Consider the following 20,392-nt stretch of genomic DNA (forward strand, 5'->3'; position numbering starts at 1 on the left):
AGACCGATTGACTTGGAACTTGATAGAATTACATATGTATTTTGGATGAAAATGATATATTGTCTTTTTTTTTCCTTGAGGACTTCTGGAACATACTGTCTGTTATATTAAAATTCCTATTCCCATCATATCCTTACTGACATTTAGTAAATAATAATAATAATAATCTGGTACTAATATTTTCTGACTCACCTTCAAACAGCTTCGAATATTTGACCACAGTAAAGCTATCCTCTTCTTCCCTCTTCTCTGCATTCAGCAGCTTATTCACATAGTAATGTTTCAGTAGGACACACTTATCATTCACCGTACTATTCAGGTTGGGTCTGATCTGGGTTCTTCTTACGTCAAATGGTCTGCAGGTTTCACTGCTCAGTCAGCCTGTGTGTCTGTACTCTTGTTATCAATATAGAATCCCCATGTCCCGAACCTACCACCATCCCTTGTAATCTCAGGTGTCTTGCGGAAGTCTTGCTTGCTAACAAGTCTAGCGTGAATCATTTGGTTACGAAGATATTTGAAACACTTTCGCCGGAACCCATGACATTGTTCCAAGAGGGAAGACGTGCTTCCTGTACCTAGGATATCAAGGAACGTGACAAATGCCCCGTGCACGTACGCCTGCCCTAGGGATAACCCTCGGGTCACAGTCACGTTGATAAAGTTCACCCAGGTCAAATAGTCACGTATACTAAACGTCGCCCGCTTCCCAAACTCACTGGTAAGAAAATAGTTCCTGAACTCTAACATGAGTTTCCCCAGACACAACTTGTCTCTAGAGAATCCAAACTGGGCATAGTCCAAGTTATGTTCCACGATCTGAACCAGGTCGCTATCCGCGGTACAAGGCTCACACCAGATCTCTGACAGACGATTCCGTAGTGCAGGAGATAATTCTTTCTTCCCAAAGTCTCCTCCAGTTGAACTCTAACATGAGTTTCCCCAGACACAACTTGTCCCTAGAGAATCCAAACTGTGCATAGTCCAAGTTATGTTCCACGATCTGAACCAGGTCGCTATCCGCGGTACAAGGCTCACACCAGATCTCAGACAGACGATTCCGTAGTGCAGGAGATAATTCTTTCTTCCCAAAGTCTCCTCCAGGATTCATCGTACCGATGAAATGGAAGGCGGCATGTGCTGTCAACTCCTCTGCTATCTCATCTCCCTTCTCACTAATAACTAACTTCCTCTCTGGTTCTAATAGAGAGTTGAGCCGCTCTAACACACTATCATCTGCCAGTGAGATCTCATCAGCGAGGAACATCCCTCCTGTCTTCATAGCATGAATGAGAGGGCCATCCACCCACTCGAATAACTTATGCACCTCCACTGCCCCCTCTGTTCTATTCCTCACAGGTCGCAGGCCTCCTAGGAAATCCGAAGACTCTGTATGCTGATGACAATTGATCATATACAGGGTCTGACCATGGAGACTGGCTAGGATCTGACACATGGTTGTCTTACCACAGCCTGTTTCTCCTACAAGCAGGACTGGCTCTTGGAACTCGACAGCTTTGCCTATGAGTACTGCGAGCTGTCTCATATTATGTGTCCACACCACGTTATGGAACTTATCAGGCGCGGCTTGGGTTACTCTCTTACAGGGTCTGACCACGGAGACTGGCTAGGATCTGACACATGGTTGTCTTACCACACCCTGTTTCTCCTACAAGCAGGACTGGCTCTTGGAACTCGACGGCTTTGCCTATGAGTACTGCGAGCTGTCTCATGTTATGTGTCCACACTACGTTATGGAACTTATCAGGCGCGGCTTGGGTTACTCTCTCCAATATATGCCTTGTCACAGGGGAGGTATTCTCATTCAGAGTGAACAGTTTCTCAGTGTCCACCTTCCTCTTGATAATCTTCTCCAGCGTAGCTCGTATCACGTCCTTCTCCTCATGCTTCCTCACGCGTCCTGCAAGCACCAGGTAGCCCTCGTCTGCAATGTGCTGGTCCCAATCATAATGGTTGGGGTCAGCCGGAAGTCTGGATGTGGCTCGATCGTATACAGGTCTCCCTCGTGCGTGACGCCACGTTCGTGAAGTGTTAGCACGCCGCGAGGTTCGAGTAACCCGTTCAGTCTGTCTAGCACAGCGGCCGAGCACATGTTGACATTGTCCATGAGTAGCCACGCCCCCTGGCGTAGACATTTGATGAGGATGCTGTCTACCCATTCGAACCCGCCGGACGCTATCTTGCCGCTTTGGCTGAGTTGGTGGATGCGTTTCTTCAGGGCTTCTAGTTTGGCGATTAGGTCAGCATGGGTGGATTGGAGCGGTGTGTCTGCTTGTATTGAGTTTTCACTGATGGATTGCTCTGGTGATGATTTGATAGGGTCTGTCTCAACGGATTGAATATTGTTCACTCCCTTTGGTGTACCAAGGTCTTGGCTAGAAGGTTGTATATTGGAAGAGTCCATGTCTACGTCTTCATTGGAGGGTTGGGTGATAACAGACGAATCCATCTTTAGGTTCGAGGGTTGTACAGAAGAGTCCATCTTTTGGTTGGGTGGTTGTATAGTAGAGGTCAGATCACTCAAAGGCCGAAGTAGAGCGATCAGTCGATCACATTTGTTGAGGAATACCTGTGGAAAAATAGAAGGAAATTTAATACATTAAATATTAATTTGAAATCCAAACGCAATACCTCCGAAGGGGAACGTTGGACTTGTAATTCAGGGAGCTGAGGTTCGAGGCTTAGTAGCGACAAAAAAAAACGCAATACCTACGAAGGGGAACGTTGGAATTGTAATTCAGGGAGCTGAGGTTCGAGGCTTAGTAGCGACAAAAAATCCAGATTATTCAGTACCTATTATCATTTCGAGATGTATATTTATAAAATCTTGAAAGTCTTTTTAAGCTAAAAATATTCCAACGGGTTACTTTCTGGTGTTTTCGTGTTATTCAGTACCTAGTATCATTTCGAGATGTATATTTACAAAATCTTGAAAGTCTTTTTAAGCTAAAAATATTCCAACGGGTTACTTTCTGGTGTTTTCGTGTTGACATAGCTCCCAAGTATTGTGTCAAGGGGAACGTTGGACTTGTAATTCAGGGAGCTGAGGTTCGAGGCTTAGTAGCGACAAAAAATCCAGATTACTCAGTACCTAGTATCATTTCGAGATGTATGTTTATAAAATATTGAAAGTCTTTTTAAGCTAAAAATATTCCAACGGGTTACTTTCTGGTGTTTTCGTGTTGACATAGCTCCCAAGTATTGTGTCTCTTATCGCATATCTGATGAGGTGATGAGGGACATACTACCGGATGGGCATGATACGACACAGACCATAGAAGTCTAATGTAGCAGACGTTTCATTGCTACCAAATAAAAACAGCGGTGAAACACCCTATTTTTCCCTCTTTCCTTTATTCTTTAGAATTGGGCTATTCATCTTGTTCTTTCTTCTTACCTTGGTATCTTTTTGTTCATCCAGAGGTATCACCTGATTGGCCAGATCGTTGAACTTTTCCACCAATCGCGATAGAAGTCTAATGTAGCAGATGTTTCATTGCTACCAAATAAAAACAGGGGTGAAACACCCTATTTTTCCCTCCTTCCTTTATCCTTTAGAATTAGGCTATTCAGCTTGTTCTTTCTTCTTACCTTGGTATCTTTTTGTTCATCCAGAGGTATCACCTGATTGGCCAGATCGTTGAACTTTTCCACCAATCGCATCAGTTCCATTCTCCTCTCCTCTCCCATCACAGATAACACATATAGCAGATACCTCTCCACCTTTAGAAGAGAAGGGAAAAATAAGACAGATATATTGAACATCTCTAATGGTATTCCAGAATTAATAAGCCATAAGGAAAAATAAAGAAATCCAGCCTTGTTAGCTCGAAAGGTAGCACGCCTGCCTTGCAAGAGCTAGGTCGTGGGTTCGATTTCCGCAAGGAGCTAACTTTATTAAATACATCCAGCCTTGTTAGCTTGAAAGGTAGCACGCCTGCCTTGCAAGAGCTAGGTCGTGGGTTCGATTTCCGCAAGGAGCTAACGTTATCCTGAAGCGATAAGGTTCAGTTCTCTCGATCTTTTATGGTCGAATCTTAAACTTACTTCAACGGAATTGAAAAACACTTTGTGGACCCGGCAATCAAAAGAAAAAAAAGTAAGTAATCCAAAATTCAAGCTAATTTCTTACCTCACTAGCAATCTCGCTGAGATGTCGATTCAAATCAATCTGTTCATAGCCTCCCAGTATTTCCATCGTATCCATCTCCGAACTAACCGATACGATGTGAAGTTTGCGACCGCTCAACTGAGCGAACGTGTGAATCAACTGCTTGCTATGTTCACCACCTAAACGAGATCAAAACGAAGAAAATTAAAAGGATTACTTGATTAGGCCCGTTCCCCCTTGTCGTTCGGAAAAAAGTCGTGTCGTGCATAGTAGAAACACTCCAATTTAAATTACATTGGGCATTCGGCATTCGGGAAAAAATCGGATGAAACTCACGACAAACGGACCGGGCCTTTATTCCTTTGATTTCTCTTTATTCCTTGAATTTTTTTAGCCAAAATGGTCTGCACACAAAGGAAATGGTCTTTGATTTTTTTAAGCCCTGTAAAAGGCAGGTTACTGAATGACTTTCACAGTTTATTGAGGAAGGGTTCCTCCCTGAGGAATGTGAGGAAGGAGAAAAGTGATTGCGGTCGTAGTTATGAACCCAGCTGGACTAGGCTAGGATTGAAAATTACAACAAATTAATTTTCTAGCTCAAGCCTTGTATACGTTACTACTTTAATGCCAAACTGTACAAACACTATCGCTCGCAAGCCTAAACTACCCTGGCCTAGCCCAGTTCACAACGACCACCTAACAAAAGACTGAAAATTCAACTTACCTACAAGGATTGTCATCCACTTCATTCGACAAGTGACCGCCAGGGAGCGCAACGCATTGTAATGTTCACGCAGTACAAGGTTCTGGCTCACTTCACACTCTAGATTCACACCGCTCGTCACCTTTTCAATGCAAATATCACCGAAGTAGATATCACTCAGGGTTGCGTACAGTGTGAACGGGCCTTTCTTCAACGGGAACTGCGCCTCTGGGAAGATGGAAGCGTAGATTGTTTCAACGCGGCTTTTATCCGCTGCGGTACGCATACGGTCGATGTAGATCACGCTTACGAAGTCTCCTGGGTTAGGAGATTTGAACGCTTGCATGGCTTCTACCCAGCGGACGAGGTCTCGTAGGTTCATCTCCCATGGTGCTCCGTAGAAACCAAACTCCCTGCCACACTGCGCGTTCAGTCTATCATTGAATATTAACATCTTGTCTAACACCTTGGAGAATGTCTTACACTACGGACGAGGTCTCGTAGGTTCATCTCCCATGGTGCTCCGTAGAAACCAAACTCCCTGCCACATTGCGCGTTCAATCTATCATTGAATATTAACATCTTGTCTAACACCTTGGAGAATGTCTTACACTCGGACACCAAGTCATGGAAGATGTGTTTCAATATGAGTTTCGTATCGTCACTTGTGAAGCTACTGATGTAAACCTGGGTGAATCGGTTCAGGAAGGACTTGGGTAATCCTTTCCTAGAACTACCTTGACTCAGGGGATTCTGAGTGGCAAACAGTCGGGTGCCTGGCTTCACTAGGAAGCTACGTCCTATCTCCGGGATATAAAGCTCTCCCCTGTGATCTAACACAGCATTGAGACCTTCTAGTACTGATTGAGAGGCGAGGTTGAGTTCATCCAGTAAGATCCAATGTTCATCCTTCAGCGCCTTGAGGAACGGTCCGTCCTTCCATTCAAACTGTCCCCCATCCCCTCCATCCACAGGCAGGTCCGTCCCGAACAAGTCACACACATCTGTCTGCTCTGATAAATTAATCCTGGTCAGCTGATGAGTCCAGTATGAAGGACTATTGATCTCAAGTAACGTGGTAGTAGTGTGGCTGTCCTAAACGAGATTACCTACAATGTTATGGGGAAAACTTCGAAGTACACTTTCTAACTCCCCACGAATATAGCCCAAGAAAATTCATACCTACCAGCCTAGTTAGCTTGGAAGGTAGCGCGCCTGCCTTGTAAAGCCCTAGGTCACCGGTTTCATTTTTACTTACAGGAATCTCATTTCATATTTGTCTATCTTACATTATCTCATCATTTTCTGACTCACCTTCTTCAAACAGCTTCGAATATTTGACCACAGTAAAGCTATCCCCTTCTTCCCTCTTCTCTGCATTCAGCAGCTTATTCACATAGTAATGTTTCAGCAGGACACACTTATCATTCACCGTACTATTCAGGTTGGGTCTGATCTGGGCTGACGAGTCTAGCGTGAATCATTTGGTTACGAAGATATTTGAAACACTTGCGTCGGAACCCATGACATTGTTCCAATAGGGAAGACGTGCTTCCTGTCCCCAAGATATCAAGGAACGTGACAAATGCCCCGTGCACGTACGCCTGCCCTAGGGATAACCCTCGGGTCACAGTCAAGTTGATAAAGTTCACCCAGGTCAAATAGTCACGTATACTAAACGTTGCCCGCTTCCCAAACTCACTGGTAAGGAAGTAGTTCCTGAACTCTAACATGAGTTTCCCTAGACACAACTTGTCCCTAGAGAATCCAAACTGTGCATAGTCCAAATTATGTTCCACGATCTGTACCAAGTCACTATCCGCAGTACAAGGCTCACACCAGATCTCTGACAGACGATTCCGTAGTGCAGGGGATAATTCTTTCTTCCCAAAGTCTCCTCCAGGGTTCATCGTACCGATGAAATGGAAGGCGGCATGTGCTGTCAACTCCTCTGCTATCTATCGAGTGGATTGGAACACATCACATGCCTTCAGGTACACTCTATTTGTCAAGGGTCTAGGTTTTCCTTGCCCTTGGGATCAATTTAATCTGAAGAAACCATTTACTGATGAAATTTTGTAATGAAACAATGAGTTAAAGAAGCCTTTTTTGGCCCCTTAAATGAAAACGAAGTTTTTCCTTGGAAAATCTAAATGTTTGGAGATAGTCTGTAATACTGCGATGCAATATGATGTTTCGAATAAACATCATAGTATACCTACTTACTGATCTGAAGTACCATAAGCATTTCACACAGAAATGTACTTTTCTTTCGCAACAGAAACAACTGTGATGAGGCCTCTTCATTTCAAAATTCTCCACATTGCACAACGGGGTTGTTAATCAAGGTTGAAACTAGGGCGCCCTAGGATAGCCACTCGGTATCAGGTAGACCTGATCAGGTCCTCCTGTATATACCCACTACCAGGAGGACCTGATCAGGTCTTCCTGGTAGTGAGTGACTGGCCCTATGGTCTTCAAAACAAACAAAAAACGATGGTATTCATTTTTCACTCACCTTCCCGCAGGGCTTTCACCAGAGTTCCCTCGATGAACGAGAATGCCATCGCATGATCCGACTTCTTCTTCGAACTGCCGTGTAGTTTCTTTAGCTGCCGCAGGAGATCGCGCCAGTCGCCCGCCAGTTTACTCGATTCAGCAGCTGATCTGTTTGAGTCAGGGGCTAATTTGTTTGAATCAGGTGCTGATTTGGTTGAGTCGTTAGATTTGCTTGTTTTAGTTGCGTCAGAAACTCGTTTGCTTTTGCCAGTAGCTGATTTAGTTGTATTGGTTGACTTATTTGAGTCAGTGGCTGGTTTATTTGAGTCAGACACTCGTTTATTTGAGTCAGTAGCTGGTTTGGTTGAATCTACAGGTTTTGTTGAATCAGGAACTTTGGTTGACTTTGTTGAGTCGGGGCGATGTTTTATTTGACATCAATTAGAAGGGATCATAATCAGAGTACTAAGGGCATCTGCGAATATTATACACAAACACTTGTATAAACCAAGATAAGAAGACAAGAATTACCCAAAACAAGATAATATTTATTATGGTCTCCCGTATTTTCTCCCGTAATTGTAATAAGTGGGCAATGTTTTGTTTGACATCAATTATATCATAGGTGTATACTGCATAAGCAGGTTACAAAGCAGTAGAAAGAATCTATATAATTAACACTCGTTTATTTGAGTCACACACTCGTTTATTTGAGTCAGTAGCTGGTTTGGTTGAATCTACAGGTTTTGTTGAATCAGGAACTTTGGTTGACTTTGTTGAGTCGGGTGGTTTGGATTGGTCACGTGACTTGCCAGGCGGTATCGTTCTCCCCAGCGGAATAAATCTCGGAGCGTCATAAATCCCGACTTCCCCGCGAACGCAGCACTACCTCGCCTCTGCTTCCCTAGGTCTCCCATCACAGCCACCACCTGGTAACAGAGTTGGTGAGAAAATATGACATTAACATAATTATTAAAGTTAGGAGCTTACATTTCTGTACCAACAAAGAATCTCAGGAGTCAATAAAGTTCTCCCTGAACGACAGACAGTAAGGACATGCTAGGAGGAAGCCAGCCGTTCAGAGAACGAACCTTATCGATTTAGGATATACCACCTGGTAACAGAGTTGGCGAGAAAAAATGACATTAACATAGGTAATTATTAAAGTTAGGAGCTTACATTTCTGTACCAACAAAGAATCTCAGGAGTCAATAAAGTTCTCCCTGAACGACAGACAGTAAGGACATGCTAGGAGGAAGCCAGCCGTTCAGAGAACGAACCTTATCGATTTAGGATAAAATTTGCCCCGGGGCGGGAATCGAACCCGTGACCTAGCGCTTACAAGGCAGACGTGCTACCCTCCAAGCTAGCTAGGCTGGCATAAAAATCCTTTGAAAAAATGTAATAAACAAACTCCTGAACACTTCTTGGCATAAAAAAACTTTTAAAAAAATCAGTACCTATGTACCTACCTAATTTGTCTAATATTCAGGTTATTATAATTATTCTTGATTTGATTTTTTGATTTTACTTTCATGTAATGATTTAAAATCAAGACTAGAGCCCGTTCTATATTATTCTTGATTTGATTTTTTGATTTTACTTTCATGTAATGATTTAAAATCAAGACTAGAGCCCGTTCTCCCTTTATTTATTAATATTCTTGATTTGATTTTTCGATTTTACTTTCATGTAATGATTTAAAATCAAGACTAGAGCCCGTTCTCCCTTTATTCCCATTTGATTTTTCGATTTTACTTCATGTAATGATTAGACTAGAGCCCGTTCTCCCTTTATTCCTTTATTCCCAATATAGTATTCAAGTCACCCATCCAATTATTGGCCTTGCTCGGAGTAGCTTAACATAGATGACGCTAAAACCGGTCTTAAATTAACGACTGAAGTGTTATCTAAAACTTTCTCGTAAAAAATGAAGTAAACTAACAAATTTCTCACCTTCTTAGCATAGGAAGGCGGCATCTCACATCGCTTATGCAGGATAGTTTCCAGCTCAGGGGCCGGAATCTCATTGAAATGAAGCTCTATAAATCTATATTTGCACCACCATTTTCGTGTTCCTGGTAAAAAGACCTTTAATTTGATATATAGGTCGACTTGAATTATCGCGCGTTAGTAGAAACGAGTTGCGCGAAGAGGAGGGCGTTCGACCAAAGAACCGAACTTTCCCGATCCGATAATAGTCTGACCTAGCGCTTACAAGGAAGACGTGCTACCCTCCAAGCTAGCTAGGCTGGCATAAAAAATCCTTTGAAAAAATGTAATAAACAAACTCCTGAACACTTCTTGGCATAAAAAACTTTTAAAAAAATGAAGTAAACTAACAAATTTCTCACCTTCTTAGCATAGGAAGTTTTAGGATAAAATTTGCCCCGGGGCGGAAATCGAACCCGTGACCTAGCGCTTACAAGGCAGACGTGCTACCAACCAAGCTAGCTAGGCTGGCATAAAAATCCTTTGAAAAAATGTAATAAACAAACTCCTGAACACTTCTTGGCATAAAAAACTTAAAAAATGAAGTAAACTAACAAATTTCTCACCTTCTTAGCGTAGGAAGGCGGCATCTCACATCGCTTATGCAGGATAGTTTCCAGCTCAGGGGCCGGAATCTCATTGAAATGAAGCTCTATAAATCTATTACGGAATGCACGGGATAGGATCTTCCGCCCTCCATACAGTCCCGGGGGATTCTGAGTGGCAAACACGCGGAAATCGGGATGAGCTCGTATGGTCTCCTGGAATTGTAATATAAGTGGACAATGTTTTAATTTTTGGGACTATTTGTACTTGATGAGAAAAGAGAAATACTGAGAACCATAGTGAACAGGAAAAGAAGTTGGCTGGGTCACATCCTGAGAAGAAATTGTCTGCAGAGAAGAATCATGGAAGGAGAGCTGAGAGGAAAGAGATCAATAGGAAGAAAGAGGTTTGGAATGCTGAGAGATGTGCTGAATGGAAGAACTTTTGAACAAATGAAGGAGGACGCCCAAGATCGAGAAAAGTGGAGAACGTCGTGTTGAAACCTGTCCTAGGACAGATCTACATCTATATACCTTGCAATTTGGCGCCTCCACCAAAATGCTTGAAACAGCACACAACCGCATATAACCAGGGCCAGTTACAACCTAGTTCTAAGTTTGGAAGCAGGATGAAATACTTAACAGACGACAAATTCAGGAAGAGTGCTTATTTACTTAAACCAGTGACGTATGTATTCTCTAGGGAATCTGGGGGAAAATTCGTTACTACAATTTTTCCTCACCCCCTCTAGCTTACCACTTACCAGATAGGTATTAATTAAGAACAACCAGAATTCTATAAAGCTGTGTCCACACATAGTCGACCTACACAATTTAAGGCCACCCTGCCACCAGCAGATCCGGACAAGGGTTTATAGCTTCCCCTAATAATAAAGGAAACAATTGAAATGAAAAGGTATATTGCCAGCCTAGTAAGCCTGACTTAGCTCAGAGGGTAAATGTCTTTTAAGAGTTACGAAACGATAATAAACCCTTTCACTCCCCACTCACCTGAAAGTCCGTATGCTCGTGATTGTTGGGAAAAGGTATATTGCCAGCCTAGTAAGCCTGACTTAGCTCGGAGGGTAAATGTCTTTTAAGAGTTACGAAACGATAATAAACCCTTTCACTCCCCACTCACCTGAAAGTCCGTATGCTCGTGATTGTTGATCCGGAAACACCGATGTCCCGAGCTCTGAGCCAAATATGTCACCAGGGAGGTTTTACCCACCGACGTGTCACCCTGAATCAGGACCGGATGGCTCGATAGGGCTACAGCCCGGGCCAAGTTCTGCAGATTAGACTGGACTTGGGGCGTGAGAATGTACTTGGCCGGGACGGAGGGCTCTTCCCGGCCCTGAGCTATCCAGTAACCCTCAAACCTCACGTGACGGGGTTTTTCCGGGAGTTCTTCCGAGATGATTTGTTTTGCACTGTCCACGCCTGGAGGGGAAGAAGGGGATAGGATTTAGAGATGTTAGAGTGAGTGAGTTAGAAGGGGGATAAGATTTAGACATGTTAGAGTGAGTGAGTTAAAAGAACTACTATTTTCAGTGGACTAAACACTTCCTAAAGCATGTAGTATTGTAGTAAGGTCCCAACTTACATAACTAGAAAGATACCCCAAAGGACTAAAGTCTCTTTTTCTTTCCTTGTGATTGGGTGAAATAAATCTACAGTGGAACTAAGCTCGAAAAAAAAACTAGACTCGTGTACAGTGTTACCAAATCTGTAGTACATCATCGGGCGTTTGTCGATTCCCCCGAATTTTGGATTTGTTTCTATTTCCGGTGTTCTATTCCCCCGATGAAATATTTGGGTAGCCATGGACCTTTTCCGGGAGTTCTTCCGAGATGATTTGTTTTGCACTGTCCACGCCTGGAGGGAAAGAAGGGGATAGGATTTAGAGATTTTAGAGTGAGTGAGTTAGAAAGGGGATAAGATTTAGACATGTTAGAGTGAGTGAGTTAAAAGAACTATTATTTTCAGTGGACTAAACACTTCCTAAAGCATGTAGTATTGTAGTAAGGTCCCAACTTACATAACTAGAAAGATACCCCAAAGGACTAAAGTCTCTTTTTCCTTCCTTGTGATTGGGTGAAATAAATCTACAGTGGAACTAAGCTCAAAAAAAAATCTAGACTCGTGTACAGTGTTAGCAAATCTGTAGTACATCATCGAATCTTCCCATACAAAGACCTTTAGAAATATTCAGAAAATAACCAGTTCACACTTTGAACAGACCTTAAAAATTAAAAATCTGATGTAATCTGATCTCACCTATAATAATATTGGCAATCATCTTCTTGACCGTCTCCATGGAAGCTGCGTCCAGCTGGGTGATGAAACTCAAACAGAACGCCTCGTACAGACTGCGCAGCTGAGAGTAGCACGGGTTGCGATTGGCCACCGCTAACATCACACTAGTATCCATTACATTACGAGAAAAGTTCTCACCTATAATAATATTGGCAATCATCTTCTTGACCGTCTCCATGGAAGCCGCGTCCAGCTGGGTGATGAAACTCAAACAGAACGCCTCGTACAGACTGCGCAGCTGAGAGTAGCACGGGTTGCGATTGGCCACCGCTAGAGCGCGACACAGCGTACGTAGCGAGAAGTGAGGCTTGTGACCCGTGCCGTCAGCGAGGCTGTTCTCTTTCTTCACCTTGAAATTGAAAGAAAAGAAACCAACCTCAGTGGTGCAGTGGTTAACGCGTTGGACTTTGGATCTGGAGGTCGGTGGTTCGAGTCCCAGTCAGGTCATAAAATTTATCTAGGTGTAATAATTTGGGGAACGATATTTGTGACAAGCATTTAAGTATGCTTAAACACAATTATAAATTCCTTCCAAATTGAAAGAAAAGGATTTTAACCACCTAGGCATAAGAATTATAAAATGTACAGTACTGGTCTTCTGCGACCGAAGGTCGAGAAAAGTACGATTTGGCCATTATTAAGGGCAAACCTTAAAAAAAAAAAAAAAAAAAAAAAAAAAAAAAAAAAGTATTAAAGGCTAATTCTGGACTGTTACCTTGAGATAGAAGCTGGTAATGTGCTGACGTTTCTCCAGAGAGATAGAAGGGAGATAACAGGAGATTAGGAGACTCAGATCAGTTGGGTCTACAAGCTCATCCACAAACAGCTCTGTGAACCTGAAAAACAATTCAATATTTACTTTTAAATTTAATACAACTAAAAGTCGGGACCACAATCCGAGTTAAAACTAGGTTAGAATTTAAGCCTTAGATTGCCAGCCTAGTTAGCTTGGTTAGTAGCGCTTCTGCCTTGTTAGCGCTAGGCCGCGGGTTCGATTCCCGCCCGGGGCAGATTTTATCCTGAAGGAATAAGGTTCGTTCTCGGAAAGTCTGCTTTTCTCCTATCCTGTCTTCCTTCACTCTTCGATTTCGGGACAATAAGACCTAAGCAGTTATAGTTCCCTCTGTCAAACCTCTTGAAAAAAAAAATCACCTCTTATTCCTTTATTTTCTTCGTCTCTTTTCCTACCTGTTTCGCAGGCCGGCCGGCAGATCCTTCTTGCCCACATCAGTGGCGGGGTTCATGGCCGCCATTAGTCGGAAGTTCGGATGTCGGGGCACCGGGTCTATGTCGCCTCGCTCGTACAGACACACACTGCCATGGCGCTCTAGGAGGCCGGACAAACATTGCAGAGTCTCCGCCGAGGCCAAGTTGATCTCGTCGAGTAAAATCCAGTGACCTGACGGGGGAAATTATTACAGGGGATGTATGACCACAGGGGATGTATGACCACAGGGGATGTAAAGGGTTAACGGGTAACGTTAAGGGGCGTTCTAATATTTTTATATGATTAGGGTCGAGTGGATTGGAACACATTACATGCCTTCAGGTACACTCTATTTGTCAAGGGTCTAGGTTTTCCTTGCCTTTGGGATCAATTTAATTTGAAGAAACCATTTACTGATGAAATTTTGTAATGAAACAATGAGTTAAAGAAGCCTTTTTTGGCACCTTAAATGAAAACGAAGTTTTTCCTTGGAAAATCTAAATGTTTGGAGATAGCCTGTAATACTGCGATGCAATATGATGTTTCGAATAAACATCATAGTATACCTACCTACTGATCTGAAGTACCATAAGCATTTCACACAAAAATGTACTTTTCTTTCGCAACAGAAACAACTGTGTTGAGGCCTCTTCATTTCAAAATTCCCCACATTGCGAGCGGGGTTGTTAATCAAGGTTGAAATTAGGGCGCCCTAGGATAGCCACTCAGTATCAGGTAGACCTGATCAGGTCCTCCTGTATATACCCACTACCAGGAGGACCTGATCAGGTCTTCCTGGTAGTGAGTGACTGGCCCATTTATGTAAAACCTTGATTTTGAATAGTAATGTTTTGAAGTTCATCTGGTAATCATGGTATCAATTAAATTTGTGACTAGTGAACGCGGTAAAGAACGCACGGCAGTGCGCCAGGCCAAATTCCGGCCTGAGCACGCCAGTGTGTATATTACACGAAACATTTCGACGCATTTTTCATTTCTAGGAATTTATTTAATTTAGACGGAATCCCGAGTCGGGATAATACCCTAGACTTGTAAGTATCCATTGAAACATCACTCGAGTAAAATACTTAGTATTATTTTTAAATCTCCAATCAGCTTGCGTTATTGCGAAAGCTGAAAGCTACAACAACCTCTGAGGTGAAATTCCCCGTACATAAACTCACATTAAAGGGGCAATCCTTCTACATAACTAAAGGGAAAGTCACAAAAGATCTAACCAGGTCACAATGATATAGGGCGTTTATTATAGCCCTACTTATACCAATAACAAATACATTCTAGAAACACTGGAGAAAAGAACAAAACTAAGAGAAAGTGAAAGAAATAACAACAACTCACCTAAAGGGTAAATCCCCCATTGACACACGGGGTAAAGATACACGTCCTACAACACAATGCTTATCCTGGAGTTGAATGGTGGGCCGATGTAACTCTAGGAAATAGTCGGCAAATACATTCTAGAAACACTGGAGACAAGAACAAAACCAAGAGAAAGTGAAAGAAATATAACAACAACTCACCTAAAGGGTAAATCCCCGATAGACACACGGGGTAAAGATACACGTCCTACAACACAATGCTTATCCTGGAGTTGAATGGTGGGCCGATGTAACTCTAGGAAATAGTCGGCCTTCATGTGAACTATGCCAAGGGTAGCCGCCACTTTCCTGCCTAGAGTTTGGCGGACATCTGAGTAAGGGAAAGAGAAAGGAAGAAATTAAAGTTTATTTTATTTTAAATACTAAGTGCTTTAACTACTGGATTTAAACCCTGCATAAAATTAGCCTATTCAAATAGCCTAATCCAAATGGTTTAATAAGAGTTTAACTCAAAATGTGGCAACAGCAACAAGTGTTTTTATTAGAGGAAAAAACAGTTGCTAGTTGCATTAACCTACCATTTTGCAGTGTCACTCTGAAGCTTTAACTACAAGGTCATTCGCGCTTATGTATCTTAGGAATTCTAATAGGTTGTCTACTGAGTCTTGGTCATCTCATAACAAAGGAGTCTTCCCTACAGATCATTTATTCACAAACGACCTATGTCATCATAATCATAACTATAAATGACACAAATGGCTTAACCATAAATGACAATCAGCCTAGATCGCGGGTTCGATTCCCGCCCCGACGAAATTTACAATAACCATATAAGGTTCGTTCTCGGAACGGCTGGCTTTCTCCTATCCTGTTCTTCTTCGCTCTCCAATTTCGAAACCATAAGAGCTCACTACAAGGTCATTCGCGCTTATGTATCTTAGGAATTCTAATAGGTTTTCTACTGAGTCTTGGTCATCTCCTAACAAAGGAGTCTTCCCTACAGATCATTTATTCACAAACGACCTATGTCATCATAACTATAAATGACACAAATGGCTTAACCATAAATGACAATCAGTCTAGATCGCGGGTTCGATTCCCGCTCCGACGAAATTTATAATAACCATATAAGGTTCGTTCTCGGAACGGCTGGCTTTCTCCTATCCTGTTCTTCTTCGCTCTCCAATTTCGAAACAATAAGAGCTCGGTAGTTACGGTTCCTTCTATCAAACCCCTAAAAAAGTATATTCATGTCTATATTTCAGTGTTGAGACACACCCTGCCTCTGAAAGTTTACTGACCTGGTTTGGCCACATGTCCCAGGAAAATGTCCAATGCTTCCTGACACACAGCTAGTCCAGATTCCTGGGATGTTACCTGAAAATCTTTCTCCACCCGGACACACCACTTCATCAGATCTCTGCAATCAAAAAGGGAGAGTTCATGAATTAATTTATTTTAAAATGCCTATATTTGTACTATTTAGGACCTGTAATTTTAATAAGTGGACAAAGTGGGTAAGGTAATAAGAGGGCAAAAACAAAGGGTTATTTATTTAAATATGAAAAATTTCACTAAAATTTCTCCGGTAGAAACCCTAGGATGCATTCATGGTTTCCTCTCTGGATGGCCCCAATCTTTTGAACAAGAAAATGCTTGGAGCGGGATTCTCCCGTAATATTAAACAATTTCTGGCCCAAAAGGTCCAGCCAAACCTTCGAGTCAACGCTCCATGGTCTCCACAGCGAAGGGTTGAAATATGATTAACTTTTTTCCATCAAACACGCATACTTGGACTTTTCGTTTCTTTATACTTTAAAGGTATTTGATATAGTTTTGTAGGTATATCAACATGTTTAGTGTTCACATAGGATATTAATAATATGATGGTGATAATTTTTTCTATATTAATATGGATGGATAATATGTATTGAAATAATTTGTAATACTAACCTGTGTCTCGGGGATATACAGTTCCCTGTTGTCATCCAGAACTCGGTTCAACGCTTCCAGGACCTCGCAAGGCGCTAGAAATAACCCTTTGGTCCAGTGGTAACGCTCTTGCTTGCCATGCAGAAGGTCCCGGGTTCGAATCCCACCATCGACAAAAATTTGTACTTGATTAACTTCTTTCCATCAAACACGCATGCTTAGACTTTTCGTTTCTTTATACTTTAAAGGTATTTGATATAGTTTTGTAGGTATATCAACATGTTTAGTGTTCACATAGGATATTAATAATTTTGCTGAGCTGATTCCGCCACGTTTATCATGAGACTGAGCAGAACTTTCCAGTTACTCTGACTGAAGTATTCCTTAAAGACAGGAGGAAAAGAAAGGAGAAAATGTAAAATTTATTGGAAGACAAAATGAATAGATAAAGGAGGTTAAAATTGATAGGAGGAAAAGAAGGGAGAAAATGTAAAATTTATTGGAAGACAAAATGAATAGATAAAGGAGGTTGAAATTCCATTTATAAATGTTCATTATTATTCCGTTAAAGCTAAAAAATACCACTCCATTTTTTAAATGATATTCACATAGCGAGCTCTCAAAGCTAAAAAATACCACTCCATTTTTTTAAATGATATTCACACAGCGAGCTCTTTCATTCAACCGAACATTGTCAACTTAGTTCCTCATATCAAAAGGGTGGAATGTAAAAAAAAAAACCCCTTGCAACTCGGAAACTATTTGTTCCTGTAAATATTAGCTCAGGAAAACTTACGGATAATTTGGTCATGAAGGTTTTGTTCTTCTGGGGCGCCAGATTCAATTCATCCAGGATGATCCAGTACCCGAGCCGCATAGCTTTGGCGAGCACACCTTCCTGAAACACGAGCTGCCCTGTCTCCGGATGGGCACAGTAGGCGCCCACGTATTCCTGTGAACAAAACGGGAAAATCGTTAAGAAAACAATTAAATAAAAAGTATTTAAATAAAAAGGTATATTGACAGCCTAGTAAGCCTAATTTAGCTCGGAGGGTCAGTGCAATAGTCCTAAACAAAAATGGACGCGGTACACAAGGGATCAAGAAGAGATCGCCTTAACTTAGTAATAATAGCTAGGAGGGTAGCGTGCCTGCCTTGTAAGAGCTAGGTTGCAGGTTCGATTCGCGCCCGGGACCATCAATCCGGGGTGCTCAATATTCTTCATTCAATCATATTTTATCCTAAACAGATGAAGTTCGTTCTCGGAAACGGCTGGCTTTTTCCTATCTTGTACTCATTCTCCATTTGATTTCGGGACAATAAGACCTTAGTTGTTACATTTTTCTCTATCAAACCTCTTTAAAAAATTGAGCTTTTTGTAGACCACTGGAAACATCGTATTGCTTCTCTTTTCCAGGACTGGATTCCAGTTTCACCTCACCCTCTTATCATTCACTGCCTCGGCCTTTCCCTACCTAATTCCGGCCCTGATGCGGAACTAGAAAATACACTAACCCTTTCACTCCCCCCACTCACCTGAAAGTCCGTGTGCTCGTGATTGTTGATCCGGAAGCACCGATGTCCCGAGCTCTGAGCCAAATATGTCACCAGGGAGGTTTTACCCACCGAGGTATCCCCCTGAATCAAGACCGGATGGCTAGATAGGGCTACAGCCCGGGCCAAGTTCTGCAGATTAGACTGGACTTGGGGCGTGAGAATGTACTTGGCCGGGACGGAGGGCTCAAGGAATCCATTTATAAATGTTTTTTATTATTCCGTTAAAGCTAAAAAATACCACTCCATTTTTTAAATGATATTCACATAGCGAGCTCTTTCATTCAACCGAACATTGTCAACTTAGTTCCTCAAATCAAAAGGGTGGAATGTAAAAAAAAAACCCTTGCAACTCGGAAACTATTTGTTCCTGTAAATATTAGCTCAGGAAAACTTACGGATAATTTGGTCATGAAGGTTTTGTTCTTCTGCATGGGGAATGTTTTCCGAAACAGAGACTCGAAACTATCTCGCAATGGTTTCATTTTGAGCTTGAAGTCGATTGGTTTAAATCTGAAACAGAAAGAATTTATAAAACTGAGGACATCCATATCTATACCATAGACGCGAAGGTTTTGAAATATCAACTTTTACCCCTCTTTCTTTCTTTCTTCCTTTACTTAATTTCTCATTCCATTCGTTCGTTCTTTCTCTACCTCTGTCTCCCCCCCTTCTCTCTAACCCTCTCTCTTTTTATCTCCTCTTTTTCAATATTTTTCTGGGGGGGGGGGCGGGGGGGGGGGGCCTTCTTTCTTTCTTCCTTTACTTAATTTCTCATTCCATTCCATTCGTTCGTTCTTTCTCTACCTCTCTCCCCCCCCTTCTCTCTATCCCTCTCTCTTTCTATCTCCTCTTTTTCAATATTTTTCTGGGGGGGAGGGGGGGATTACTTTTAAATATTTGTTCACCTTAAATCATATGTACTCCAAAGGTCACCGACCCGGGCCTCAATCACTTACCCTCCAAGAAGATCTGTACTATCGCTCTGTTGGTTCATATTGATGACCACCAGACTATTGTTGGTATGTTGGGCTAGCAGTTGTAGTGTAGTAGTTTTCCCCGTAGCAGTTTCCCCTACTAACAGCACAGGTTCAGATCGGGATAAACACACAGCTATCTTTTCAATGAGACAGGAAGCAATACGCGTGAGCGCGAAGTTGTCCTTCACATTGCTCACTCTGAAATGGAAAGAGACCGTGAAATTATATGGCTGACTCACTCACTTTTATTATTATTTTTAAATCACAATTAATGAATTTATTAAATTTAGACGGAATCCCGAGTCGGGATAATACCCTAGACTTGTAAGTATCCATTTAAACATCACTCGAGTAAAATAGTATTATTTTCATCCAAGAAGATCTGTACTATCGCTCTGCTGATTCATATTGATGACCACCAGACTATTGTTGGTATGTTGGGCTAGCAGTTGCAGGGTGGTAGTTTTCCCCGTAGCAGTTTCCCCTACTAACAGCACAGGTTCAGAACGTGACAGACACACAGCTATCTTTTCAATGAGACAGGAAGCAATACGCGTGAGCGCGAAGTTGTCTTTCACATTGCTCACTCTGAAATGGAAAGAGACCGTGAAATTATATGACTCACTCACTTTTATTATTATTTTTAAATCACAATTAATGAATTTATTTAATTTAGACGGAATCCCGAGTCGGGATAATACCCTAGACTTGTAAGTATCCATTTAAACATCACTCGAGTAAAATAGTATTATTTTCAAATCTCCAATCAGCTTGAGTTATTGCGAAAGCTGAAAGCTACAACAACCTCTGAGGTGAAATTCCCCGTACATAAACTCACATTAAAGGGGCAACCCTTCTAGATAACTAAAGGGAAAGTCACAAAAGATCTAACCAGGTCGCAGTGACATAGGGCGTTTATTATAGCCGATGGCCCTACTTATACCAATAACAAATACATTCTAGAAACACTGGAGACAAGAACAAAACCAAGAGAAAGTGAAAGAAATATAACAACAACTCACCTAAAGGGTAAATCCCCGATAGACACACGGGGTAAAGATACACGTCCTACAACACAATGCTTATCCTGGAGTTGAATGGTGGGCCGATGTAACTCTAGGAAATAGTCGGCCTTCATGTGAACTATGCCAAGGGTAGCCGCCACTTTCCTGCCTAGAGTTTGGCGGCC

The 20,392-nt window shown here is 42.0% G+C and overlaps 1 protein-coding gene across 1 annotated transcript in view; it reads right to left on the bottom strand.

The window, feature by feature from the left end:
- Positions 1 to 20,392, bottom strand: part of LOC113469038 (midasin-like) — a 72,262-nt gene that overhangs the window by 44,206 nt on the left and 7,664 nt on the right. The window contains 18 exon segments of the mRNA XM_026826443.1: positions 193 to 331; positions 382 to 775; positions 855 to 1,600; positions 1,785 to 1,980; positions 8,130 to 8,263; positions 9,893 to 10,087; positions 11,013 to 11,314; positions 12,329 to 12,539; positions 12,906 to 13,026; positions 13,379 to 13,589; positions 14,800 to 14,875; positions 14,989 to 15,107; positions 16,039 to 16,157; positions 16,691 to 16,715; positions 16,977 to 17,052; positions 18,622 to 18,736; positions 19,183 to 19,401; positions 20,226 to 20,372. Of these exon segments, the coding sequence (XP_026682244.1) occupies positions 193 to 331; positions 382 to 775; positions 855 to 1,600; positions 1,785 to 1,980; positions 8,130 to 8,263; positions 9,893 to 10,087; positions 11,013 to 11,314; positions 12,329 to 12,539; positions 12,906 to 13,026; positions 13,379 to 13,589; positions 14,800 to 14,875; positions 14,989 to 15,107; positions 16,039 to 16,157; positions 16,691 to 16,715; positions 16,977 to 17,052; positions 18,622 to 18,736; positions 19,183 to 19,401; positions 20,226 to 20,372 (3,545 nt within the window).

Source organism: Diaphorina citri, unplaced genomic scaffold (genome assembly GCF_000475195.1).
Source record: "Diaphorina citri unplaced genomic scaffold, Diaci psyllid genome assembly version 1.1 scaffold934, whole genome shotgun sequence".
Lineage (NCBI taxonomy): Eukaryota > Metazoa > Arthropoda > Insecta > Hemiptera > Psyllidae > Diaphorina > Diaphorina citri.